General features: G+C 40.5%; 1 protein-coding gene across 21 annotated transcripts in view; it reads right to left on the bottom strand.

Annotated features, from left to right (window-relative positions):
- The window catches only part of R3HDM2 (R3H domain containing 2), a 137788-nt gene that overhangs the window by 30054 nt on the left and 80530 nt on the right, over window positions 1-27204 (bottom strand). For 15 of the 21 annotated variants that reach the window (XR_009222527.1, XR_009222526.1, XM_058557852.1 and 12 more), the window contains 10 exons: window positions 14229-14428; window positions 11623-11646; window positions 9753-9794; window positions 7803-7889; window positions 7150-7276; window positions 6174-6252; window positions 5233-5292; window positions 4539-4679; window positions 4020-4128; window positions 1137-1232 (listed from right to left, as the gene is read on the bottom strand). Coding sequence is in view for 19 of the 21 variants with exons in the window: in XM_058557852.1 (XP_058413835.1) it covers window positions 1137-1232; window positions 4020-4128; window positions 4539-4679; window positions 5233-5292; window positions 6174-6252; window positions 7150-7276; window positions 7803-7889; window positions 9753-9794; window positions 11623-11646; window positions 14229-14393 (930 nt within the window). In the remaining 2 variants the exon portion in view is untranslated. The remainder of the gene's footprint in view (window positions 1-1136; window positions 1233-4019; window positions 4129-4538; window positions 4680-5232; window positions 5293-6173; window positions 6253-7149; window positions 7277-7802; window positions 7890-9752; window positions 9795-11622; window positions 11647-14228; window positions 14429-27204) is intronic. The other 6 variants (XM_058557843.1, XM_058557848.1, XM_058557842.1 and 3 more) reach the window with 3 other exon arrangements.

Here is a 27204-nt window from a genome sequence, read left to right as displayed (position 1 = left end):
AGGTTAGAAGATTCCTTCTCCTTAGACTTTGGACCAGAGGGTTTGTCATGTATCTGTCCCCAGTGAGGATCCTTGGAACACCTGGGTTTCCTGAGACAATGGAACAAGTTCATAGAGGAGTTCAGTTTAATTGAAGTCGGAGACAATATTTTTCTGAGCTAGGTGATGATGAAAAGATATACCTTTTTTTGTATTGCTGAGGGAGGGGAGAGTGGGGAAAAGGGAGGAGAGTAGTGTCCATCTAAGTATACTGATTAGAACTGGCCATCTTTTGACAATGAAGGGAGGCTGGCTCTTCCTCCTTTGTTTGCTAATTTGACTGTAAGACAGTGCTGCTATCTGGAGCCTATATTTCTGGAGATTTGCTCCTCTCTTGCTTGTCCTCAGCCTTTTCTGAATTTCTGCTATACTTCTCTCCAGTCTGGTCGGCAAAGGCCACCAGATACAGGGATACCAAGTATATTTGATATGGCCCACAATTCTTAAGAATAAAGTTACCTAAAATGATTCATTTTGCCTTTTGGCCCAGGGAGCTAGTCCTATTCTAAGAAGCAAAGTAAGAAATATAGGAAGAAAGAGACTTCCTGTTCAGGTAGAGACTGGAGGGAATAGTGAGTGGTACCCTCTGTGCATGTGGAATGTGGAGCTCAGAGAATGGATGTCAAATCTGTGCTCTAACAATCACCAACATATCCTAAAAATGAGGCTGGCCAAACAAGATGAATGTATAGGCTATGTGGACACTAAGTCTTCCACTTAGAAGCAAAGAGGCCTAAAATGGACAGTGGAAGTGAAAGAGGGTAAGTGGGAGGAGGGTTTGACAGGCAAGATTCAGGGCCCTTCCATAAGCCCTGCCAAAACCATGTCTATTTTCAGTCTAATCACATCTACCAAATTCAGCCACTCCATTTGTTCTCTTTGTATGCCATACGGCAGAATGTATTAAAAATAATACAAATAATAATCTGCAGCTTCCCAATAAGCCACATTTAATTTTAGAGATCAAGTCTGGAGCTGGCTGATGTTGGTTAGAAAAAAAAAACAACAAAACATTTATGGAGGGTTCATTCCATTCACAGTTTCAAAGATTAAGAGCTAAAAGCTATGGGCTGACAACTCTCAGAAGCTACACTTACCTCTCGGGCAAATATTCTCTCTCGGACCCTTTGATATTCCTCCTCTCTCTCTTCTATTGACTTGCTCCTCCTTCCATCCTGCAATGGAACTCTGATCTAGATCGATGAGCAGAATTAAGCTAGTTAAGTTCTCCTCGTACTGCAAGCTCACTGCACACCAGCAAGGAAGAGAAACCGGGAGAGTTTATAGTTGCCATCAAAAAAATGGAAAAAATAAAATAAAATTTCCAGTGTTAGATGGGTTTCACTGGGTACATCTGACCATGCAGTTTGGGAGATCAGGTTTTCTGGAAGGTTGGGGCCTCTCCATCTCCCCACCCCCGCCAGAGAATCAAGAACAACAACTATTTATAAAGACTGGGTTGCTTCCTTGTAGTAATCAGGTACTCTTCAGTCAGTGAGGATCAAGAGAATAGCCCAGGGAATAAACGACATTGCTTTGGAGGGAAAGCAAGGGATAGGAGAAAGCTAGAGGGGGAGAAGAAACAAGTATTTAGCAGAGCTGAATACAGAGAAGAGTTTTAGAGAACTAGCACCTGACATTGTCCCTTCTTTAGTCACTAATGCCATGGCCTGAAGACCCAAGTCACACGCAGCTCAGCAAAGAGGGCCTTGGAAATGAAATCCCAAGGGCGAAGCTAAACTCAAAGCTTAAGCATATTTTCTCATCTTAACTATAGCTACTGGAGGGAGGGAAAGAGAGAGAAATTACAGAAATAGAGAAGAAAGAGAACAGAGCAACACAAAGAGGAATAGAGAAAAGAAAAGGAGAATAGAACAGAAAGAAGGATGGACAGAGAAAGGAACAGAAAAATAAGGTTCGGTGGAGGGAGGGGAGAAAGAGAGCGATAGAAAGGGAAAAGAAGAAATGAAGGATAGAGAATCTTACATTCTGTGAAAAATGTAGTGAAGTGACTAGAAGGGATGGCTGGGTAGATCACCACATCTGGCTAGCCTACCACCCAACTCTCCATCACTGTCTTTTCCTCTCTTGGCCTGTGAACTGTGAGCACTGTCCTGCGTAGGGTGTTATAGAGTGTCCTTTTCCATACTGCTCTTGAAGGCAAGGAGCTCTGAGGGAGATAACCCATCAAATGAATGTCATCAGGTTATAAAAGATTCTGACCTTCAATCCACAGGCTTTGAAAGCTTCAGATGAAGCAACCAAGGAGACTGCTGCTCTAGGCTGATCTTCCTGATCTTCACCAATCTCCAGAGGTAGGTATAACTTCAGGAGAATCAACTTTTGACTAGATTTAGTTCTCACTAGCCTTAAGAACCTAAATTCTACTAAATGTCCTTTTACAAATCCCATTCCAAGAAGACACAGAACCTCAAGGTGCTGTATTGTCCTCAGCCCCTAACACCGGTAAACCAGTGGCAGAGTAGAAAGAGCATAATGGGCTTTGAGATCAGGCAGAATCTCAGCTCTGCCACCTCTGAGTAATGTCACTTTAGGCAAGCAACTTAGCATCTCTTAGCCTCAGTTTTCTGATATTTAAAGTGGGGCTAATAAGCCCCATCTACACTGGATTGTGGAGAGGATTTTAAGAGATAAAACATATAATGTGTTTGGAACAGAGTCTAATTCATGGAAAACACTCAATAAAATAGCCATTATTGTGTTTATTATTAATATCACAGACAGAAAGTGCATAGAGCTTACCCTATTATGGATCAAGCCTGAAGCTGAGAGATGAAAAGTTTATAATAGGGAAGATTCCACTCTGCTTAAGTGTGCCTCTAGGCCTGAATAATTCCTGATCCACAGAAAAAGGGTTTTGGGAAAATGGAGAGAAGGGCATCAGGATGGAAAGGCTCTTTCTTGTTTTTCAAAATTTTGTCTTTTGTATGTTTCATTGTTTTCAATCAGACCCAGCATGTTTGTCCACAATAGATGATGGCACTTTTCTCAAAAGGACTCCCTCAAATACTCAAGTAGCAAGCAGGAAAAGTTCTGGTCTCGAGACCATACAATATCCCAAGAAAATTAATTTTGACTCTAGAGGTAAGATATTACAGTTATCATTAATTAGCAAGACTCATATTGGCTCTACCCAACCATGCTCTTCAAACCTTAACCCTGGTTCTCCACCTAACCTCCTTTGGAAGCCAATCAGAAGCAGGCTGGATCTAAATGCTTTATGTGGCTAGGAAAACTAACCCCCAAATTATCACTTACTATCTGAAGGGCGGGCTAGAAGTAAGGGCAACAGCCAGGCCCATAAGTGAAGGGATGGGGCAGATTGTTCACTTCTTATTCCCACAGCAGTGGATCAAAAAAGGGGATACTGCCTGAGGTTCCCAGCATCACAAGTCAAATTAACTCACTCACCTTGGTGGAAGGAGTTGGGAAAAGAATGAGGAGTTTGCAGAAAGGGATCAGAAACACCTTTATAAGTGGGTAAATTAGATCACAACTTTGCCAATTCAAGGCTAGCCCTGAGCTAGGATAAGAGTAGAAGTGGCATAAAGTAGCTTTTGGTGGTTCCCAAAGAAATCCCTAACTGTTAAAGAAAAAAAGAAAGAAGCCATCAGCTGAATCAACGCTGAAGCAGGGAGGGACCTTGTTTTGTCCCAAAATGACATGGAGTTAGAAGTCAGTGGCAGAACCAGGGAGTTCCAGGCCAAATGAGAAAACCCAGCAAAACTCAGCACCATGTCTCTCTGGGGCTAAGAGGGTGGCATTCAGCTCAACAAGTGTAGTCAGTCCTCAACATTAAGCCAAAGCCAACTCAGCATAGCTCTATAATGTATAGCTATATACATTTTTCCATACTAGGATATTTTGAGGTTTTTCCGTCCCACAAAAATTCTTCTCCCCTCCCAGTTTCTCTTACTGCAATCTCTCTCTCTATAGGCCCACCCCTTTCCATTCTTCACCTGGTTATCATCTCGGTCCATACTGGCATCATCTCTCTTGAGAATGAATCTCTGTTGAAATTCTGAATTCTTCTCATCCTTTATATGTTCTGAGAACCTCTGTTCAGGGCTGGGATTGGGAGAGAGATGTGGAAGGAAAGGAGGAAAAAGACCCTTTTGTTAGGAAGCAGACCTCCCAGAACAGCTCTCTTAAATTCCACAACTCCCACTCAGGGGATTTCTGGAGTCAGGCATCTGAAAAGTCACTTGATGGTTTTAATGAAATCCTCAGGGTCTGTTCTTTATACATTTATAACTTGTCTTCCTCCAAAGTTATACCTGTCCTATCAGTAAAGGTAAAGAGAGCCAGGGGCCAGTCTTCATGAAACCCCAGTGCCTCTAGAATCTATCCCTGAGGCCTCACAAAGAGTAGGAATTGATAATATAACCCCCCAAACTGTCCTCTCCCTGGAAAGAGACATCTTCCACCCCAGAGGCTATCCCAGGAAAGCCTTCTCAATCTGTGGTTTCCTCCCTTACATTCTCGTGTTACTGGTTTTGTTGATGATGACAGCTTTTCCAGTTTGATCAACATTGTGGTCCATTCCAAAATAGGCAGCTACCCGGTGTAATAGCATCCGGTGATATGAGGTCATCTGAGGAAACTTCTTGAACTGGTTACTGAAGGGAAACCCAGGGGAAAAAAAAATAAAATAAGGACAAACAATAGCAATAACAGCCAATTATAATTTTTCTTATAAGTGTCCAAAGTGGGGAATTTCTCAGGAGAAACAGACAAAAGGAAGATAGATATTTACTCAATGGGAACCAAAAATCTTCTTTATCTACAGTATTTTGTAGTTCACTCTGATCCACTATCCTCACTAAATACTCCTTAAGCCCTAGGTCTCACCCACCTGGATGATATTCTACAAAGAAAAAAGTAAGAAATTTAAGAATAATGAAATATGGGACAAGGGCTAGCTGCTGAAAAGATATAAATTCTTTTCAACTTGGGTCTATGCAATAACTTAAAAACTTCACTTGGTTTTCACATACATACTTTTAAATTCATTTTTATTACTTCTCCCCAACTCCTTTTGGTTCCCAGTGAGTAACTACTTCAAAATTCAGACTTTAAGGGAAAAATGAAAGAGGGACATTCTAAAATTGTATCTAAATTTCTTTCCAGCCCCCCCCACCTTTAAATGTGTATTTTATTCAAGTAACTTACTTGTTGTCATTAATAAATTCCAGAATCTCCTGTTCTAATTTTAGCAGCATCATTCTGTCCCTGTTTAAAAAAGATTAAAACAATACAAAAAGCAACCCTCCCATAGACATTGAAAATACAAGCTGCTCACTACAGAAGCTGAAGGGAAGGACAGAGCTAAACCCCAACAGTGGACCAAAAATGCAGAGGCTGCTGAGCCTCACTGGCCTGTCTTATGTTACTTTAAAAAAGAAAAACAATCAAGTATACATTTTGCAGATCCTCTCAATCATGTACTTTGTTTTTCTTACCAGAAACCTAATTCTGTTGGCAGCCATATTCATACAAACATACTTTATACTTATAAATCTAATCACTAGTCTACATTCCATTCAGTTATTTATAGAATTTTAAAACAATTATGATTTAGCTTATGTACAAATCAATTATTTTTTCTTTGGTGCTTTTTAATTTTACTCCCAAGCCTTCATATTTCTTTGTCTCCGTATTCTTCTTCCATAGAATTTTTCTCAACTCTTCTAAAAGCAGAAACCTCAATGTGAAGGTATTCTGAATCCCTCACAGATATAAAACTACATTGGAGAGAAATGGTGGTGGGGGGTGGGCATCCTAGATTCAAATAATAGAAAAAATTCTGAGAAGCTACTTGGCCTTTTGGGTACCTTGCTGGCTCCTGGCCCCTTTTTCCCTTCCATCAAATCATGTTATTACCTTGGGTTCTTTTTTTTTTTTTTTAAGATTTTATTTATTTATCTATTCCCCCCAAAGCCCCAGTAGATAGTTGTACGTCATAGTTGCACATACTTCTAGCTGCTGTATGTGGGACGCGGCCCCAGCGTGGCCAGAGAAGCGGCGTGTTGGTGCGCACCCGGGATCCGAACCCCGGCCGCCAGCAGTGGAGTGCGCGCACTTAACTGCTACGCCACGGGGCCGGCCCTTACCTTGGGTTCTTTTTCAGTGTATTTACAAGAAATTCATGTAGGTCTATTCCAGTGGAGTCCGTATATTCTTGACTGGAGTCTAGAACCACCACAATAAAAGAAATTTAAAATAAATGAAACTGCCTTGCATGATATCTAATCCCATGCAGAAGCCCAAAACCTGACCAGGAGAGATGAAAATAGGAAAGTAGAATCAAACTTCAGGGGTTTTAGCTTAAAAACCAGAATGATCTTGATTTGCCAGCCTCCCCAAATTCCCCATGACAATGACAGAAGGTAGAATCTGGGTCATAGTGTTGCATCAGTATTCAACTGAAAAGCCACCTTACCATCAGTAAGTATTTACTGAATGTCCTGACCAGAACAAAGCAGGTTTTCTTCTAGTTAAGGAAAAAAAATGCCAGGTAAGGGCAATCAGTGCTGAATTTCCCAGAATCTCAGCAAATATGCTCAAATGTTGATTATATATATTTATAAAATTTTAATCCCAAGGTTGTCTTTTTCCTCTTAACTACCATTGATGGACCATGTCTTTTTGCTACCAGCCCAAGAGTTTAAAACTAAAGAGAGCTTAATAATTAGATGCAAATCTGCATCATTAAAAAAAAATCACTCCACAGATCCCAAAACCAAAATATAAATGGTATCTGGAGGATCTGAAACCAGTGATGATCCATGTCACTGTTTACTCCAGAGCAAGAATAAAATCAGAATTAACTACAATGTCCTCCTATGGGTAGTGCCAATGTTAATGGAGTAGCTCTCTGTCGCAAGTTAGCCCCTAAGGCAGGGCTGGAGAAACCAGCAAAGAAAGCAACCTAACCTAGTCAGGCACTTCCCCAAGCAACCATGAAGTCAGCAGAACACTATGAACTGTTGGGCCAGTAAGGCTAGTGGGTGCCAGGCTTCAAGATGGAAGGAAAGCGCAGTGTAGAGCCAGGCCCTAGGACAGATGAGAGAGGGGCCAAGTCCTCACCTCTAGACAGCATCTTCCTTGGGACCTTTTCTTTGTTTTTATCCTTGTCTTCCTTTTCAGAGACATCCTTTGTGGACTTTTCTTCCTCTTTGTCAGAGGGGCAGCTGATGTGCAACTGAATTATATCCTTGGATAAGGGGAAAGAGAAATATAATCAAACGGGAAAAAGGATTTTAACTCTCCTGCAGCTCCCTTGAAATGTCAAAGAAGGCAAATCTTGGGGTGGCAGCACTCTCTCACAGAAGTGAATATTTTGTTAATTAAATTGTTTTAGCTTTTGTTCTACCAAAAGGGTAGAGGCCAAATCTTTTCTGCCAACAATCACAGCCTACTATATGGAGAGCTCAAGTTAGACTGGCTGTTCTTGGCATAGGAAGTGGATGGAAACGGTTCTAACCACCAGAGGGACATGGTGTGGATGGGAAAACAAGATCCAGCCCTGGGACCTCCTTATGGACATCATCCTGGGTGGTCCAGGTGTGAAGACCTATACTTCACACTCTCACCCATTCCCTGCTTTACTGCAACAGCTTGTTTTGAAGCTCTTTCTACCCTGATTTCTAAGCCTAATGTTGATGCTATGCTCACTATACCATAGTTTACCAAACAACTGCCAAATGCAAAAGCCACACTTACTCTTACAAAGGACCTACCTGGGTTTCTAGTGGTCCATCAGCAAATGGGGCAGAGGACTCCTCACACACTGCCAGGCTGCGCACCAACTTTAGCTTGGAATTAGACTGAAAAAAACAAACACACACATATATTCCCTTGGTGAACATTCAGAAAGCTTTTGGCTGAATAAAGAGCATCATCTTTGGCTCTGTTAGTTGCTGCTTCCATTAAATAGGGTTTTTTTCAAACAGGTCCTATTTTCCAGTTCCTGCTTCACTTGGAAGATAATTCTCCAGCTTACAACAGTAGACATATAAAAACAGAATGGCTACTTTGGACAGATGATAGGAAAACCACTTCACTTAGCTTTCCTCTCTCTAGCCCAGTGCTCCAACTTCAGACTGAGAAGTTTACTGAGAATATGCAGCAGAGCTTAGACACTGGATTTAAGAGCCAGAAGTCCTAGCTTTAACTCCTGGTTTTGTGCCTCTGAGCTATGAGACCCTGAGCAAATTACTTGACCTGTCTGGGTCTCTGTTTTTCCTCAACAAAACTGGGATACAGATAGTTATAGGATTGTTGTAAGAATTAGATGATATAAAGTATGTAAACATACATATCATAAATAGTGCCTCGCATACAGTAGACAATAAATGCTAAATGACTCTAAACCTGAGATGGCAGAATATGGAAAGAAGTGTCTAAGAAAAGAGTAAAGAGAAACACAGAAAACTTTCTAACATTTGGGATTTAATATGATAAAAAGCTTATCCACTTGGTTTATTGCTGCTTGCTGGTGAATCTCAAAGAGATCTGAAATCCACTTTGCTAATCACTGCTCTCCTAGGCATCCCAAAAGCCAAAAATTACAGAGTGACTCATTAGAAATCTACCTATAAACTCTTCTGAGAGTTCTTATAATAAAATCAAGGTTTACAGTGAATACAAGAGCACAAAATGTGATATGTGTGTGCCAGGCAGTACGGTATACTGAAAAGAACTTGCAAGTCTGAAGAACTGACTTCAAGCCTGTTCATCCATAAAATGGAGATAATAACTGTCTTACTTATCACAGAAAGTTTGGGAGGAAGTGAAGTAGCAGTGAACACCCTTTGTTTTGAACTTTAATGTCAAGCCCATCACTGTGGATTAGGCCACATAAGGCAAGACACAGAGCCAATTTATCATACGTTGTGGTCTTCTTCAAACCCAAGCCACTTTCTGGCTGGGCCACTCCCAAATTCTGCTATTATTTTTCTGGGGGAAAGGGGTGGACACCCTTAATTATTACTTCTGGTGACAATTCTTCCCACTGCAATAAAAATTGAATATTTTACTGTTCCCCAACTAAAATTAAAAAGCTATCACACTAACACATATAGTCCTCCCTGATAACAGTGCTTAAAATAATCTGTGATGTGCTAATTTTATGATACAATGATTAAAAACAAAATCCTCCTCCCTGCCCCAACCTAAAAAGTAAAACATTAAAAAAAAAGTGCCTGTGTTTTTAGGATGTCCAAAAATGGTGAGTCATTTCTACTAATAGAGTAGGATTTATCTTAAAGGAAATTCACATGGCAAAAAAAAAAAAAAAAAGAACAAGAAACATTGGGGGAGAAATAAGACTCATGTAGCAGCCATTCTCCGAGAGAAGCCAGAGGTGAGCTGAGAAACTGGCGTTTCAGCAGATCCGCTACCAATTTGCTCAGGCTTTGTGGGAGGCTCCGGCTGGGTATCCCTTCAAGTATCAGAAACCGACTGTGACTGAACTAGAGACAATGGAGAAAAATAAAACTAGACCTTCGAAAAGGAAATGTGTGTATGTGTGTGCGTGTCTGTGTATGCACGTTCACCATTACGGTACAAAGTGTGGGCAAAAAACTTTGCCTATATATAATCCAAATAAACTAGATTAGTGATAAGTCTATTTCTGAAACATATTACTAATAACACCAGAAAAGAAGCTATAGAGAAAGGGCTCTCACCTTGGCTCTTTTCCTGGCATGACCATGGTTGGATGTCCGCCTCTGTTAGAAAGGAATTGGACAATATTAAAGGTAGGGAGAATCAACACTCAAGTTAAAAGCAATACAAGTGTACAAAGAAAAAGCACTAACTGTAAAACCATTACAATAGCCAAACTATGATGAGACCCACTTGGTGTGGTTGTCCCCCTATGCTATGACTCTAGCAACTGTGACACAGAAGGGACCACAGGTCACCTATTGACAAATCACCACTCACCATGAAGATAAAAAAAAAAAAAAGGAGTCACTGACTGGTTGGCCTCTTTCACAGATTGAGAAAAAATTACTTTTGGATACATCATGGAATCCTCTCCTGATTAGGATGCTTGTGGAAATGTCACCACCATAGCAAGATAGAGTATTTTTTTCCCCAAGCTTGCACACAGTAGCCTATTTAACCCATAATGAACATGAAATATGGCCACTAACCATCACTTATAATAACATCTTTATAGGACAACGTATTCAGAGTTCCAACCTGAGATACTCAAAATACCTGTTCCTATGGCTGCAGAAATGGCATGAAGACTCTTCTTGCCAATTGTCTCACTCCCTGAATATGAGAATTCTCCCAGTTCTAAGCTCCTAGTGATGGGTCTTATAGCCTGTCTAGGTCAGCAATATAAGATGGGACAGGATAAAAAGAAGGGAGCATGGAAGATATGGACAAGACCTCCAATGCAAAGGTATGATAAGGAGAGTAGATAAGGAGCAGGGTAGAAGCTGAGGAAGATGATGATTGAGGGCCTGAGATGGAATGAGGGAAGAAACGACTAATTAATTGATACGGTTTCTGAACAGCTGAGAAATCAAAATGGGGGCTTTTGGGAAGAGGCTGGGTAGGGTTATATACGGGATGAGGCACTTAGGGCTGCTGAGATGTCTGGAATGGAAATCACTGCCACCAGAGTGTGGAGAGAACTGAGGCTGGGGTGGGGCCAGGGAAGGGAAACAAGACAGAGGCAGAGTACCAGCACGGTCCTGGGTAGGTGAGGATTCCTCTTTCCTTTGTCCTCCTCACTAGTTACCAAACAACACTGCAACAATGCAGAATGGAGAACCAGCAAGGGGGATGGAAAAAGTAAGACATGACGATGGATCTGGTCAGTGGCAAGATCTGTTACAGTAAGGGAAGAGTCATAGTCCAGGAATATAAAGCAGTATTTGTCACTAATTTTTCAAATAGGTAATAACATACACATGGCACAAACATTCAAAAGGTATAATGGGGTTACATAGAATAATAAGTCTCCTTTCACATCTGTCCCCCAGCTACCTGGTTCCCTCCTAAAGGATCAACTAGTATTGAATTCCTTGTAATCTTTCCAGAGATCTTTTATGCATGTATAAGATTATTATACATGTATACACACACAGGTTTTTTTTTTTTTTTAAACCGAATAGAAGTATATTGTACACACTGCTCTGAACCTTGCTTTTAAACTTTTTTTCATGGATATCATTCTATAGATCTACTGTTTTTCTTAACGGCTGCATGGTATTCCATTGTGTGGCTGTACCATAACTTATTTTACCAATCCCTTAAATGGCACCATTTAAGATGTTTCTGATTTTTTGTTAGTATAAACAATAATTCAATGACCAAATACAGTATATCTGTAGTCCATTTAAAAATTTTATGAAGTATTGCCAAATTGCCCTTCAAGGAGGTTATATCAATTTATAACCCTATAAGCAAAATATGTATGAATGTGCTTATTTCCCAGAATGGCTAGTTTTCATTTAATAGTCAAACATATACTGAAAGCCTAATATGTACCAGGCACCATGCTAACTACCGGAGGATACAGAGATAAAAGACACAAACCTTGTCACAAAGGAACTCATAATCCTGTTGGAGAAGACAGACAAATAGACAATTACAATATAGTACATTAAGTGCATTACAGAGGTACTTGGACTGCTACAGGAGCACACAGCACAAGTGTCTAACTCACACCTAGCAAATCACAAATTCATGTGTTCACAAATATTGAGTGCCTGCAATCAACTGTGTTGGGCTTCAGAAATACAATGGTGAGCCCAAACTGACCAAATCCTGGGCCTCATGGAGCTTATAGTTCTCTGAAGGAGACAGACATTAATTGAAGAATTACGCAAAGTAGACCTGCAATGGGTGAGTAAGATTGTCAAAGAAAGCTTCCTAGAGAAAGACACATCTGGATTGAGATTTGAAGGATAAATAGGCATTAGACAGATGTTGGCAGGAGGATTTCAGGGGTTGGAGAAGGCCAAGGAAAGAATACCAAGGAGGGCATTCTAGGCACAGAAAGCATGTACAAAAGCATGCTTTCCCCAAACTTTTCAGCTCTTATTTATAACAGGGACCAAGGAGTCAGATAATGCTGAAGCATAGGATGTGAGAGGTAGATGGCTGGTGGGCAAGGGACTAGGATACAATATGCCATGCTGGCAAATCTGAGACTTAGCCTAGGACAATGAGACACAGGAAGTTTGAAGAGAATTAACACAATCAGATCTTTGTTTCATAACCATCTTTCTAAAGCAGAATGGTAGGTGAATGAGAAGGGATTACAAGTTTAAAGGCAGAAAGCCCAGCTAGGAGGCCATACTCAGCTGATTATTTAAAGGACCCACCTAAGATCAGTATGTATTAAGTCAGGGCTTGCCCATTCTAAACTGAATCTCAGAGCCTGCCTTTTATAGCACTGTTTCCATGCAAAAGATGATCTGAGTTCCAATTGCTGATTCCAAGAATATGTCACACAATACAAGTAATGAAAGTCCCCTTTCCACAAACATTCCAGCTCCAATTCATAATAGGCACTCCCTTGACAGCATCAGTAAGATTCTTGGTGAGACTTCTAGGGTGTGAGTCGGGGGGGAAGGTAGGAGAAAGAGCAGAATTTTTAGTGCTGTTGAAGGGGCACATGATCTGTTGGGAAACGGTAGAGGGGAGAGGGCTTCAGAAGGGTGGCCGACAAGACTGAAGACTTTGCAGAAGAAGCAGGAGCTCCAGTAGATGGCAGCAGCAGCTCCACCTGCTCTAGCAGCAGCAAAAGGAGTCGGAAGGGAGGCAGGTTCCCCTCCTACCCTCCCACACGACCCATTTGTATATCTAAGTTACAACATTTTCAAACTAAGTGAGTGTCCATAAGACATATAAACCTATAGACATCCTTTCTTTTCTGCCTGTCTTCAAGTACACACAACAGGAGTTTAGAACACCACTTAAAATAGTCTTCTGAGAATACAGTAACTTGGACCCAAAAGTTCATTTAATTATTATCTTCCATGTAACATGACAGCATGTAATTAAACATTCATCACTTATCTGTCCCGAGGATTTAAAATTCATTATTGGTATCAGTGGAGGCTGGAAGTATAGTTGGAACAGTGGCAGATTGTCTCCACAAACTCTGGAAGGATGGGTGGGAAATGACAACTCATATGAAAAAGATAATGGAAAGAAAAGCAGCCAGGACAGAGATCCGGCAAATTGTAAGAGGAAAGACAGTAGAAAAGCAGGCAGCTAGAGAATAAAATATTTCAGACAGCTGTCTGATTTTAATTCATCTCTTCATGAATTAAATGTTGTTGCTGTTTTAATCTTTAAAGAAGACAAGGCCTAGGTGAATTGCCTTGTCAAGAGAAATTATGCTTCAAGTTTCTAGACCCTCCAAAATGTGTTGCTACTGCTTTTTAAACTAATTTACTAGTAAGAGTTAAGTATATCTCCTAAGCATATAATAAAAACCAGTCTCACCCCTGGGCATGGAGGAAAAGATTTATATAATTTGGGCTGAGGAAATGAGCAGTGTCCACAGAAGAAAAGAAGGACTGGAACAGGTAAGCTAGAAGAGACTCAGAGTTTGGGCTGGCTGGGTACCAAAGAGGAGCTCTAGAAGAAGCTCAGCTGGCCATCTACTGCCATCATATCTGCACTGCAGTATGAATTTGGATGGATAACAACATGGCAACCAAAGAGTGAAATTCCTCTCACTCACATTTACCAAGTGGCAAGTTCAGAGACTATTTCTGACCCAGAAAATGCTGACCGCTTTAACACAACCAGGATATGAATTTAACACTATATGTAAAGCCATGCAGCTCTAGTTTTAAGAGTTTATTGTATGAGCCACATTATAACTTGTTAAATATGTGTTTGTATAGTTTATTTTTTGATAGTTAAAAAATATCAAAATGTAGCAAGAACCAGTGTAACTCAGGTCCAAGTGGATTAGGGATTTCACTTGGTCTTCTTGACACTTCATTGTGGACTCTATGACAAAAAAGGGAAGGAGATACTTCTTGAGAGGTGAAGTTGAGTTTTTAGGGAGAATCAAGTGTTCATATTAAGTGACTGGCTTCCTATAGATCCCCAATGTCACTTATAATGGCATTTCTATTCAGGTATAAAGAGTGTGTATATGATGCACTTCTAACCTTTACCTGTGTCTCCTGACGCAAACTGGTATCTTCACTCTCTTTCTCAATTTCTTCTTTACTTGGAGTCTTAGATATAAACTTGTTTTTGCTTACAGATTCTTCCACCAGTTTTTTTTCTGATTCTTTCATTATTTCCAGGGTCTCTTGAGTAGTGTTACTGTTAGACATCTTCTTCAATAGAATACAGTAGCCTCTATGGACTCCTAAAGAAACATCAGATGCATTAAACAAGAGGTGTGTGTCTATACTTAACACACACACAAGTCTTCAGCAGCCTCCCTGTAACCCAGAAAAGGATGCTTTGATAAATGCTGTCCCTGGATTCATTTTTCTTTTTTGTAAGCTTTATTGAGGTGAAACTGACGTACACTAAACTACATATATTTAAAATGTACAATTTGATGAGCTATGAAACATGCATACACCTGTGAAACAATCACCACAATCAAGATAGTAAGCACATTCATCACCCTCCCACCAAGTTTCCTCCTGCTCTTTTGTAAGCCCTTCCTCCTCTCCCCACCATCGCCAGCCAACCACCGATCTGCTTTCTGTCACTATGGATTCGTTTGCATCTTCTAGAATTCTCCATCATACATTATCTGGATTCTTTTACTCAGCATAATTATTTTGAGATTCCCCAGGATTCAGTTTTAAAGCAATGTAGTATGAGTCCTCTTGGCATTTTATTTGCCCTCCCTTGTTCCCTACAGAAGTTTGCTTACATTTTCAGCTTGAGCACTCCACAGAGTTAACTCACTAGACTCTTTCCGGAAAGAATAAAAATATATTATAAAGCTCTATTCACCACCAGAGAGGACCACTCTCCTTTTCCAAGGGAGAACTTCCACAGCTACCATAAACCACAACACTGTTACTAACTTCAAGCACCTCCCCCATCAAAAAGCAGCAAAATCAGACAATGATCATAGAATCTTAAATTCTTCCCTTCATCTTAAACAAGCTGAAAAAGCAAGAAGAGAACTTTGTAGTCATCTGTCCTTCAGAAAGACTGGGTTTCGCCCTGGATCCATGAAGAGAGAATCTTTGCTTTGCTAGTCACTATTTGGGTTCAGCCACTCTACTGCCTCCCAGTAATACACAGCATCTGTAGTGCAGGGGTGGCCGGCTCTTTATCTCTTACTATTGCTACCTGGAAAATCTTGTAATGAAGTTAACACAGTTCTCCAACACACACACTCAGAAACAGAAGTTGATGCTCTATACACAGACTTATATCTTCAAGCATAAGTTTGACTTCAACTCCCGTTGAAGTCAAACGTGCTTAGCTCCAACAATGGTTTGTAGAGGTTTCTCCATACGTGGGTTACTGACTGTACTTCAATCCTGAATACTTTCCCACCTTTAAAAAGACTAGAAACCCTCTAAGATGTCATGTGGCCCTAGAAACCAAGCTGAACGAACAAACAGCAATGCTTCAAGAAAATGGTCATGCCAGACATTTTTTCCTCCTTCAAATCAGTTTGAAGGATAAGACCCAGAAGGCTCTTAAGAAGCACAGGTAACCTCATCCTGGCGTAAGATAGATAGTCTGCAAGATTACTGCTTTGTTCACCTTGTGATGGCTCCTGAGCAGCTGCCTGAAGACTTTGTTTGCATAGGGCTAAATAAATTCCCTCTAAAAGGCCAGAGAGTCATTCATAAAATCATAGTCATACAGCTGAATTTAAAGATGAGAGATGTACTGGAAGAAACTGACTATAAAAGAAAATGGCCAATATTCTACTTTTTAATTAATTGATTCAGTACCTAGAGGCTTCTATAAAAGAATTATAACTCACAGAGCTTTATGGATCACTGGCTGTACATGGGAACTGCACATACACATACATTTATTTTTCCCCAACGGGTAAATCAAGCCTCCATTCTTCTCAGTTTGAAGTACAGTAAAACTCAGCACATGCCTTCTCCCTCTCTCTTAGCTGGGAAACATCAACAATGATCAGAATTGGAAGAGTTCTTAGATTTGACCTCATGCAATCTCCTCCTACTTCCCCAGAGAAGAGCTCCTTTCTGTAACCTCTGGAGAGGGGCCTACATGTCTCTCCTGGAAAATTCCTGGGACAGGATCATTTCACTGTTTCTTAGATAGTCTTAACTGTTACATAGTTGCTCAGTATAATAAGCTATGAACTGCTTCAATCTTGATCCTAAATCTGCCTTACAATCACACAAAATTAAGTTTACTTCTTTTACCATATGATAGACCTTCAATATTTTTCTTTTTCAGGCTTAAATAGCCTCAAACAGATTTCTCTATCAGAAAGAGAAGGAGAGGGGTGGAGAGTAGGGGAATTGGATGAAGGTGGTCAAAAGGTACAAACTTCCAGGGCTGGCCCAGTGGTGTAGTGGTTAAGTTCACGAGCTCCGCTTTAGCGGCCCAGGGTTTGCAGGTTCGGATCCCGGGTGTGGACCTATGCACCGCTAATCAAGCCATGCTGTGGTGGGTATGTCACATATAAAGTAGAAGAAGATGGGCATGGATGTTAGCCCAGGGCCAATCTTCCTCAGCAAAAAGAGGAGGATTGGCAACAGATGTTAGCTCAGGCTAATCTTCCTCACTCCCCCCCCCCCAAAAAAGGTACAAAATTCCAGTTATAAGATACATTAACCACTGGGGATGTAGTGTACAGCATGATGACTATAGTTAACATTGCTGTACGGTATATTTGCAAGTTGCTAAGAGAGTACATCCTAAAACTTCTTATCACAAGGAAAACAAAATTTTTTTGGTAACTATATGAGGAGATGGATGTTAACTAAACTTACTGTGGTAATCATTTCACAATATATGTATGTCAAGTTATTATGTCGTACACCTTAAACTTATCCAGAGCTGTATGTCAATTATATCTCAATGAAACTGAAGAAAAATAAAAAAGAGGTGGTGATATGGAAAAATATAAAGCAGCTGGTTGTTTCTTTTTCCAGGATGGGCCTCAATTACCGAATAGGTATACTTCTTCAAATCAGAATGACAACTTTGCAGCTCCTCTTCACATGTGGGTCAGAAAAGGCTCAACTATCCGGACACCCAGACTAACTTCACAGGGTCCAAGTACTGTTTCTCAGCCAAAGCACTAAGGAAAAAAACCAACCAAACAAAAAGAGCTCTTTCATAACAGCCACCTGTGGAATATGGTCACATATTCCAACTCAAGTTTTAAGGAGCCACATGATTTCCTTCATTTATTGGGAAACAGGAAAACTTGAGCTTTAGATTCTTAAAGACATCCATAAAACAGCAGTGATTAATGCATCCACTTTCAAGAATTTTGACAGTCATTTCCACTGAGACCACTAGCTTCTTAAAGAGCTGCGTAAAACAAAGTAATACTTACTCTGAGGAAAAAAGCAGCAGCAGAGGAAAAGGTACAGTAGCACACTGTACTGGCTGCCTACCCAGATCTCCCCTTTCTTCCACACTCATCAATCTAGCCCAGATTTTCTTTTCGTGTTTGCCTTCCTCTGAGGATACATGATCAGGGAAGGTGACCCTATCCCTGAGCCCTAGGAGGTGGCTCTTAATTAGCTAGACCAATCATAGTAATTCTGTTTCCTTTCTGTGTCTGGTTTGGGAAGGGACAAGTGACTCAATCATCACCAGTGAGACATGAGAGGGCTCTGCTGGGTGAGTGGCTTCCAAGAATGGCTTCCTACTATTAAAAAAAAAAAAAAAAAAAAGGGCCACTAAGAAAAAAGGGTAGCTATCTTCAGCTGAAGGTGGTCTTGTATGCAGATGATGCCTGGACTGTGGCAACACCCTACCAACACATGGACGATGGTAGAGCAGAGAGAATAAGCTTGGATTCTTGATGCTGTGATGCAGACACTGAATTAGTCAAGCTGGATCCCCCTACCTCTGTACCTCTTGGTATGTGAGGTCATAAATCCTCTTATCATTTAAGCTATTTTGAGTTGAGTTTACTGTTTCTTCTAGCCAAAAGCATCCTGAGATAGTCAGAAAAGGTATCTTAAGACAGGGACTATCTGGACCAGCAGAGAAATCCAGCTCTATATAAGTAGAAATAAGTGACAGGGAAAGAGATGATAACAATAATCAGCTAAAATTTTTGGAGTGCTTACATTGCACCAGGCACTATTCTAAACTATCTCATTTAATCTTACAATAATCCTATGAGATACATATTATTATCATCATTATTTTATAGATAAGAAAACTGAGGCTACAAAGAAGTTAAATAATTTGCTTAAGGTCATACAACTGGTACACAGCAGAGCCAGGACTCAAAGCCAGGAAACTTGGCTCTAGCACTTGCTTTTTTAACTTTTATGCAATACTGCCTCTAATTAAGGAGACAGATTGTCAAAGACCAGGCAAGAAAAGGAAAAGTCTACCCAAGATCCAAAAGAATCATGGAATCTTTTTTGTGTGTGTGAGGAAGATCAGCTCTGAGCTAACTAACATCCATGCCCATCTTCCTCTTTTTGCTGAGAAAGACTGGCCCTGGGCTAACATTCCTGCCCATCTTCCTCTCCTTTTAAATGGGATGCCATCACAGCATGGCCTGACAAGCGGTGCATCAGTGCGCGCTCGGGACCCGAACCTGGGCTGCCAGCATCGGAGCGCGCACACTTAACTGCTACGCCACAGGGCCGGCCCCTCATGGACTCTCATAATTGGAAGGGGACTCAGAAGCTCTCTCATTCAGCTCCATCCTTCTACACCCATAGTCGTCCACAATCAGGTTCTTGAATCACCAGTAACTCTAAAAAATAGCGTCCTCACCCTGCTTGTATATCTCTAGTGACGGAACAGTCTTCACCTCGATATAAACCTCTTTGGGGGGAAAGTATAAAGAGGCAAAACTCATCTTCCTGTTATTTCCTTCCACTGGCCCCAGTTTGGTTCTCTGTGCAAGTCATAAAGAACAAGCTTAATCTCACTTCCATGTCAGCCCCTTACAGAAGACAACTTTATCTTACTTTCTTTTCTAAACATTCCCAGGTTTTCAAATCACAAGGTCTTAAGTCTCCTCCCCATTTTCTTTCTAGGATAAAAGAAGCTGTCCTCAAGTTAATAAAGGCTAATAATGAGGGATTACAATGTTACTATTCTAGAGTCAAGATCCATTGGAAGATACACTGAGCTCAAAACCGTATTTCTTAAACTGAGGCTCTCTGTTCTCCAAAATAACCTTTAACTACAGTCATTTCCAGTCCTGTAATCCTATGCAGAAGGCTCTCCTTACTCTGGCAATAAGGATTCCTGGAAACAATTTTTTTTTTGGCCAAAACAAAGTAAAAGTTGCAGCTGAGGGACAACACAATTTATTAACTAAAAAAAAAAGCCTTAAAGAGTGAGACTAAAGCCAGCAGAAAAGGGTTAAAAGGCAGAGAAGTAATTTCCACTCTTCATGGTTTATTCGGCATAAAGAGAAAATTAAGGGCTTGGGAGGTTTTTTTGGTGAGAAAAGAAAGTAACTATTTCCTATGTAACTTGATTAGAACAAAGCAAAGACATTAAGCTCCCAGGAGAGCCTAGATGTGTGCTTCCCTACAACCTATTGGTGCACACTGCACATTTCATCTAGGCAAACAGCACAATTTTAAGGATGAATGTCTCCTGAGGACACTCAGTGGCTCGAAGCTGCACAGAGAGTACTGTCAGAAGTGGGGGGCAAGGAGAGGGAGTGAGGAAATATGATGATACAGGGGAGGATGACGGAGAGCCAAGATTTGGCAATTTTTTACAGGGAGAATACTGCATATTTCCCATAAATTCTTTGACTGCCAAAGTAAGTACCTTCTAGAGCACAATGAGATTATATATCCTTCCATCAACTCTATAAACAACTTTCTAGGCATTGGGCCAAAAATAATATATTATATAAGGGACACTCAGAGACAGAAGGGCAGTTTCATTTTCTCCCTTTTAATCTATGGCCAAGTAGACAGAATGTAAGCAAGAAGACAATAGCTAGAGGCTAAAAATTCAGACTTACCCTGTGGCAAAATCCCTGTAAACTTTCCAGTCCTTTACTAATTTGTATGTCAAGAGTAAATTATTCCCGGGGCCGGCCCCGTGGCTTAGCAGTTAAGTGCGCGCGCTCCGCTACTGGCGGCCTGGTTCGGATCCCGGGCGCGCCGACACACCGCTTCTTCAGCCATGCTGAGGCCGCGTCCCACATACCGCAACTAGAAGAATGTGCAACTATGACATACAACTATCTACTGGGGCTTTGTGGGGGGGAAAAAAACGAAGAGGACTGGCAATAGATGTTAGCTCAGAGCCGGTCTTCCTCAGCAAAAAGAGGAGGATTGACATGGATGCTAGCTCAGGGCTGATCTTTCTCGAGGAAAAAAAAAAAAAGAGTAATTTATTCCCAATTGATACTCATGTTTAAAAAATTGTTTAAAATCTAGGGACTCCGGAGACTAAATAAACAAATTGTGGTATATTCATATAATAGAATACTATTCAGCAATAAAAATGAATAAAATTTGGTTTTTGCCTTCCTCTGAGGACACATGATCAGGGAAGGTGACCCTATCCCTGAGCCCTAGGAGGTGGATCTTAATTAGCTAGACCAATTGTGGCAATTCTGTTTCCTTTTTGCGACTGGTTTGGAAACGGACAAGTGGCTCAATCATCACCAGTAAGGGTGATGGGTGTATACTGACATAAACAAAAACATGGACGGATCTCAAAACCATTATGGTAAGCAAAAAATAGCTCTCCCTCCAAAAATAGTCCATTTATATTAAGTTCAAGAACAGGTAAAACTAACCTACAGTGATTTAAATCAAAAAGTGGCCACTTAAGGTTTAGGGTAAGATATTAATTGCAAAGAGGCACAAGGGATCCTTCAAGAATGATGGAAATAATCTATCATGTTTGAGGTAGTGGTTACATGGGTATATACAACTCAAAACTTACTAACTGAATGCTTAAGATCTGTGCATTTTATTGTATGTTATTTAACCACACACGCAGAAAAAAATGCCCTTAGGAGTCAAGACAATGGGGACATAACATCCATAGGGTTAAAAATGACAGGTTAAAACCAAAACAAAGCTGCCTAGGTGCTCATGCATGGCAAGGCTGTTATTACACTCTTTGACATTGGAGTTAGGAGAAGAGGAAAAAGCACTAATATTTATTGAGCACCATTATGAACCTGCTTTATGCACTTCAACTCATATCCACCAAGAGTAGTTAAGCAACTTGCCCAAGGTCACAACCCACTACTAAGTGACAGAACCAGACCAGAACTCCGGTGCTGTCCGATTCCTAAGTCTACATTCTTTCTATGACTTCATTGTTTCTATATAGTACTTTATTTAACCCTAACAAAACTCTTTTTTTAGGGCATTTTTCAGATGAAGAAACCAAAGCTCAGAGGAATTAAATAACTTTTCGAAGTTAACACAAGAGGCGCAAGGGCAGGATTCTAACCCAGCTGTGTCTGATCCCAAAGCCAAAGTTCGAGGTGTCCCAAGGTGGACATTCAGGAGAGTTCTGGGGCGCGACGTGTGGGATGGGAGGGGTGTCTAGATCTGAGGCCTGTCTTCAGAGAGTGTCAGTGGGGGACTATTTTGGGGTTCAAAAATTAGGTTTGTAAATTCTTCCATCTTTCCCCTCAATCTGGGTCATCTCACGTGACTTTAATTTTTTTACAGTTTATAAAGAGTATCTTATTTTATCTTCTCAAAGTATAAAATATTATCTCCATTTTATAAATGAAATACTAACATTCAGAAAGCTTAGGTGAACTGTTCAGGGCTATACATGAGGTATAAGGAGCCAGAATTCAAACCCAGGTCTTCTTGATTCCAAAATCCCATGTTCTTTCCACTACAGTGCCCAAAAAAAGAACAAAAAACAAAAACAGTATGATAACTGCATACCTGAAGAGGTAAATGGCTCAAAAGCCCTTGGGAGAAGGACAGGAAAGAAGGTCCTACTGAGTTATAAATGAGAGATATGGGTACAACACTCCCTTCTCTTTAAAGAAAGCAAGCAGAATATGGGGGAATAGAGTGTAAAGTACTTATGAAGCATGTAAAGCTATAGTTACGTGACAGTCACAAAGTCCTTTAAGGACTTCAGAAGTCAACTGTCATAGGTTTCACTAGTTCTAGGCCAATAAAAATAACAACAATAATAACAATTGTGCCAATTTTCTAAATCAGGGAAGCGTGAGAAAATCATTCTGCTCTATAAATGCAAAAGGATTCACTAGCGTGTAAGGAAGGCCACAGGAGTTGGCTGATGTCCGGAACAATTCCTTAGGCAAAGTAAAGAGAGAAACAAGATTAAAATGTTCTGGACATGTACTCTCTTTCTTTGCTCAATATCTGTTATGGCTGTACTTGCCCTGAAATGAGAACTGCAGGTGCTTTGGTTAATGGACTGAAGTGTTAGTTGGGCTTCGTTATAGTTTCTATTGACTTCTCTACATTCTTGGCCAAAAATGCCCATTTTACTTCCTCGAGCGAAACAGACCACTCCTTTTTCAAACAAAGAGCAGCAGTGGGGGCTTTTCCCTCTGCTGCTTCCATTTTCTTTAGCTTTATCATAGTGATGCCACTATGTAGAAAATATCACAGAATCTTAGGGATGGAAAGGACCTTGAAAGTTCACACTGTCTTTTCACATACCCAGGCAAAATTGCTCCCAATTAAACCCAGACAAGACATTCTGGGAAAGAAAAAAAATCACAATTTACCTGTTCATGGCATTTCAGGATACCTTCTATTGCTAACTTAAATGCCATGCAGCTAAGTCTATATTGTCCTACTGTGAGGACCTTAGAGGTCAATGCCACCACCTGTTAGGTGGAGAGGACATCTAAGTCAATAATTTAGTATTAAAAGAATCTTTCAAAATCTAAAATTGAATGTGAGATTGGCCAGAAAAATGATATAAGAACAATCTAATTTCACATGAAGGAATTGGAAACCTTTAAGAATCATTATTCCTTAGGCCTCTGTTGCAATGAAGAGCCTGCTATTTATTCCCCAATATCCAATCACCTCTTCCTTAATAGAACTACTGATTTTTAGTTAGGACATGGCTGCCTGGAAAAAAGCTACATATACCAACCTCCATTGTAGCTAAATATGAGTATGTGACGAAGTTCTAGTGCATGGGATATAAGTAGAAGTAGTGTTACGAGTTGAACTGTGTCTCCTCAAAATTCATGTGTTGAAGCCCTAACCCCCAGTATACCTCAGAATGTGACTGTATTCGGAGATAGGGCCTCTAAAGAGGTGATGAAGTTAAACAGAGGCCATTGGGGTGTGCCCTAATCTAATCTGACTGGTATATATATAAGAAGAGGAAATCTACACACACACGAAGACACCAGAGATGTGTCAGCAGAGAGGAAAGACTGTGAGCATACACCGAGAAGGTGGCCATTTGCAAGTCCAGGAGAGAGGCTTCAGGAGAAACCAAGCCTGCTGACACCCTGATCTTGGATTTGTAGCCTCCGGAACTGTGAGACATAAATTTCTGTTGTTTAAGCCATCCAGTCTGTAGCATTTTGTTATGGAGGCCCTAGGAAACTAATATAAGTAGTAATGAAAGTGGATGGCCCTTCTTTACTCATCCCTAATTCCTCCTGGCTTCAATGTAGAAGTAAAGGCTGGTTCTTCAGCAGCCATCTCGGACTGTGAGATGATACTAGGATTAAAAACCATAGACTCTGGGGCAACAGATAGAAAAAACCTGGGTCCTTGACTAGACCAGCCCCAAACTGGACTGACTACCTCTGGATTTCCTGAATGTGAGAGAAAAAGAAACTTAGTCTTGTTTAAGATACTATTTAGGCTTTTCTGCACATATATATTAAAAGCACACACACACACACGCACGCACACTCTAAGTAATAATAATGATGAAAAAAATAATAAACAGTTCCTCAATTCCTATAAGCGAGGAATCCTGCAGCAACACCCTGGAGCTTATATGTACTTGGGAGGGAAGAGGTAATATAAGAAAAGTTGGCATTTTTATGGAGGATATAAGAGCATTACCCTTGTGGTGTAATACTACCTCTGCTGCAAGGAAAAGGCTGAGCATCATTATAGGGTGAGTTAGGGGCAGCACCCATCAAAATCAAGAACATTCAATCTCCAGACTGTAGGAGGCAGCAAGCATGTTATAATGGATAAGTTTATGAACTTTGTAGTTTGACATGAATTGGCTATGAGACTCCTGTTTCCATAACTTATTAATCATGGAACTGAACTCCAGCCTCCTCATCTGTAAGATTAGGCAGGATACATACCTCATAGAGCCACTGGAAAATCACATGAGATAACAAACGTAATGTGCCTGCACACAAGAGATGTTCAGTAAATGTTAATTCCTCCTAATTCTACAGCAAGAAGGGGGAGAAAGATAATTGAGAGACCCGTTTTCTTTGCTGTTCACTGGTACTGTTTTTCTCTTATGAATGAATATATTTCCACTCAGAATTGGTATCTTGTATACAGCCTTTTCCCAAGCAGTACTGAATCCACATTATCCTGCAGAGGTGACATCCTTGACTGTTTTAATGAGAATTACACAATAAAAGACTGCAAGGAAGAGAAAAGATAAGAATTTTATTTACCCCTTCCTGTACTTGGTTTCCTATTTTTCTCGGTACTTTGGTATTTTAAGAATTGTTTTTAAAAAGTCATTTTAGAGGCCAGCCCGGTGGTGTATTGGTTAAGTTCACACACTCCGCTTCAGTGGCCTGGGGTTCACAGGTTCGGATCCCGGGCACGGACCTACACACCGTTCATCAAACCATGCTGTGGCAGCGTCCCATGTACAAAGTAGAGGAAGCCTGGCACAGATGTTAGTTCAGGGACCATCTTCCTCAAGCAAAAAGAGGAAGCTTGGCAATGGATGTTAGCTCAGGGCCAATATTCCTCACCAAAAAAAAAACGTCCTTTTAGGTAAATTGCTTCTTCCAAAAGAAAGACCTCCAGTGTTTGATATAGCTATAAGCATAGACCTAAGGCAAGTGATGAATCAATGAAGAGTGGCTGTTTCCTTCAGACTGTTACTCATGATGGCTGGTCAGGTGTTTAAAGAACACACAATGTTTGATGGCTCAGATCCTAAGGAGATCTCACTTCTAGAATGTTTATCATTGATCATTCTTTTGTGTGCACAGAGCTAGACATTGTACAGGTAGATATTATCATTCCTTTTTTATAGACGAGTAAGCTGAAGATCAAAATGATCAGGGAGCAAATCCCATTGACGGTAATTTCAAAATGCATCCAAAATCTGATGATTTCCTACCCTTCCACTGCTACCACCTTGGTCTAAGCCGCCATCTTTCTTCACGGGACGATTGCAAGAGCCTCCTAACTGGTCTCCTGCTTCCAGTCTTACTCCCTACAGTATTTTCTAAACATAGCAGCCAGAGTCACTGTGTAAAAACACTTTCAGATCATGATACATCTTTGCTCAAAACTCTCCAATGGCTCCCCATTTTACTCAGAGCAAAAGCCAAAGTCCTTAAAATGACCTACAAGACCTGAAATAATCTGACCACTAGTTTGCCCTCTGACCTCATCTCTTACTATTCCCCCCACTTACGCAGTCCAGTCACAGTGGCTCCTCCCTGTGCCCTAAACCCACTTTAGGGTGATTGCTTTGACTGTTTCTTCCTTCTACCTGGAATCATCTTCTCCCAGATAACAGTACAGCTTGCTTAGTCTCTTCAGGTCTTTACTCAAATGCCTTCTCAGTGAGCATTTCTCTAGTCACAATAACTAAAATTACAAAACCCCAAATACTTCCTATTCTACTTCCCTAAGGCTTCACCCACAAAAAGTTATTCAATCAGATACCAAGCAGACTCTGTGCTCCTCTTTGCTTAACAGATGAATCTGAAGTTTGTTTGTTTTTCCCTCTGAGACAGAAAGTGATGGTATAATGAAAAGTTCACATCTCACTCATAGAGACTTGAATAAGCTCAAAGGAGGGAAACAAATTCATGGACCTCTTGAGGTCTCTTTCACTTTCAAATCTGTAAATAGCCAAGCATGGGAGCACTGGAGGAGAAGAGAACAAGATCCACCATAATTTCTCAAGTATCCCTGATGTAAAATGTAAGAAGAAAAACACAAATGCTCCTGACTTCTTTTATTTACAAGATCTAGAGGGGAAATTTTCTTTGTATGAATGAATCATTCTCAGTCTCTAAAGCAATAAGGTAGAATAAGGAGAAGATACATGTCATGATCTGCTATGACAAGCAACTGACAATGAGCTGAGTGAATCTCCCAGACCTAAGTCAGTAAATATGAACAAGTTAGGGAAGTGAAGATGGAAAACACAGAAGCTACTCCCAGCTAATCCCCTAACTCCAGACCAAATGGTGTGCAAATATAACATCGACAGGGATCTACCACATCAGAATGGAAGAGAAAGAAGGAAAAACAAGTAAGAAAAAAGATGCCAATTTCTGACTCAGCTTTAAAGCTACCAAAATAAGCAAGGCAGCTTCAGATAGAAAGACAAATCTCCTCTGGTCTAGAAGGCCAGAGTTTGACTTAGACTTGGCATAAACCTAACTGACTGCAGCAGCAGCTCAATTCACAGACAGCGGAGAGATGTTTCCCACCATATCTTCTCCCAGTCAAATCACGTTAAGAAGATAATGTATCATTACAATGTTTATCTTAAACAGCAAATTTTGAAAGAGAAAAACACCTTATACCATTCTTGAAACATTTTATTTCACAGCTCTATGTACAGTTATGGTATTAATGTCATATATCACTGAGTAAATGAATTCTGCAAGGTTAAATGATGATGTGTTTATGTTCTATCTGCTCATTGGCCCCTGGGTCAGCCAATCTGATCCAGGACTCCATGGCAACAGGCTCTATCACTAAGAGCTACAAGATGAGATTCCTCTTGGCTTCTTTTTTTTTTTTTTTTTTTTAAATAAAGCATTTTCCACAGAAACTGCTGCAAATA

The sequence above is a fragment of the Diceros bicornis genome, chromosome 17 (genome assembly GCF_020826845.1).
Source record: "Diceros bicornis minor isolate mBicDic1 chromosome 17, mDicBic1.mat.cur, whole genome shotgun sequence".
NCBI classification, from domain to species: domain Eukaryota; kingdom Metazoa; phylum Chordata; class Mammalia; order Perissodactyla; family Rhinocerotidae; genus Diceros; species Diceros bicornis.
The sequence above is the reverse complement of the archived record's forward strand: the minus strand, read 5'-3'. Positions and strand labels throughout refer to the sequence as shown.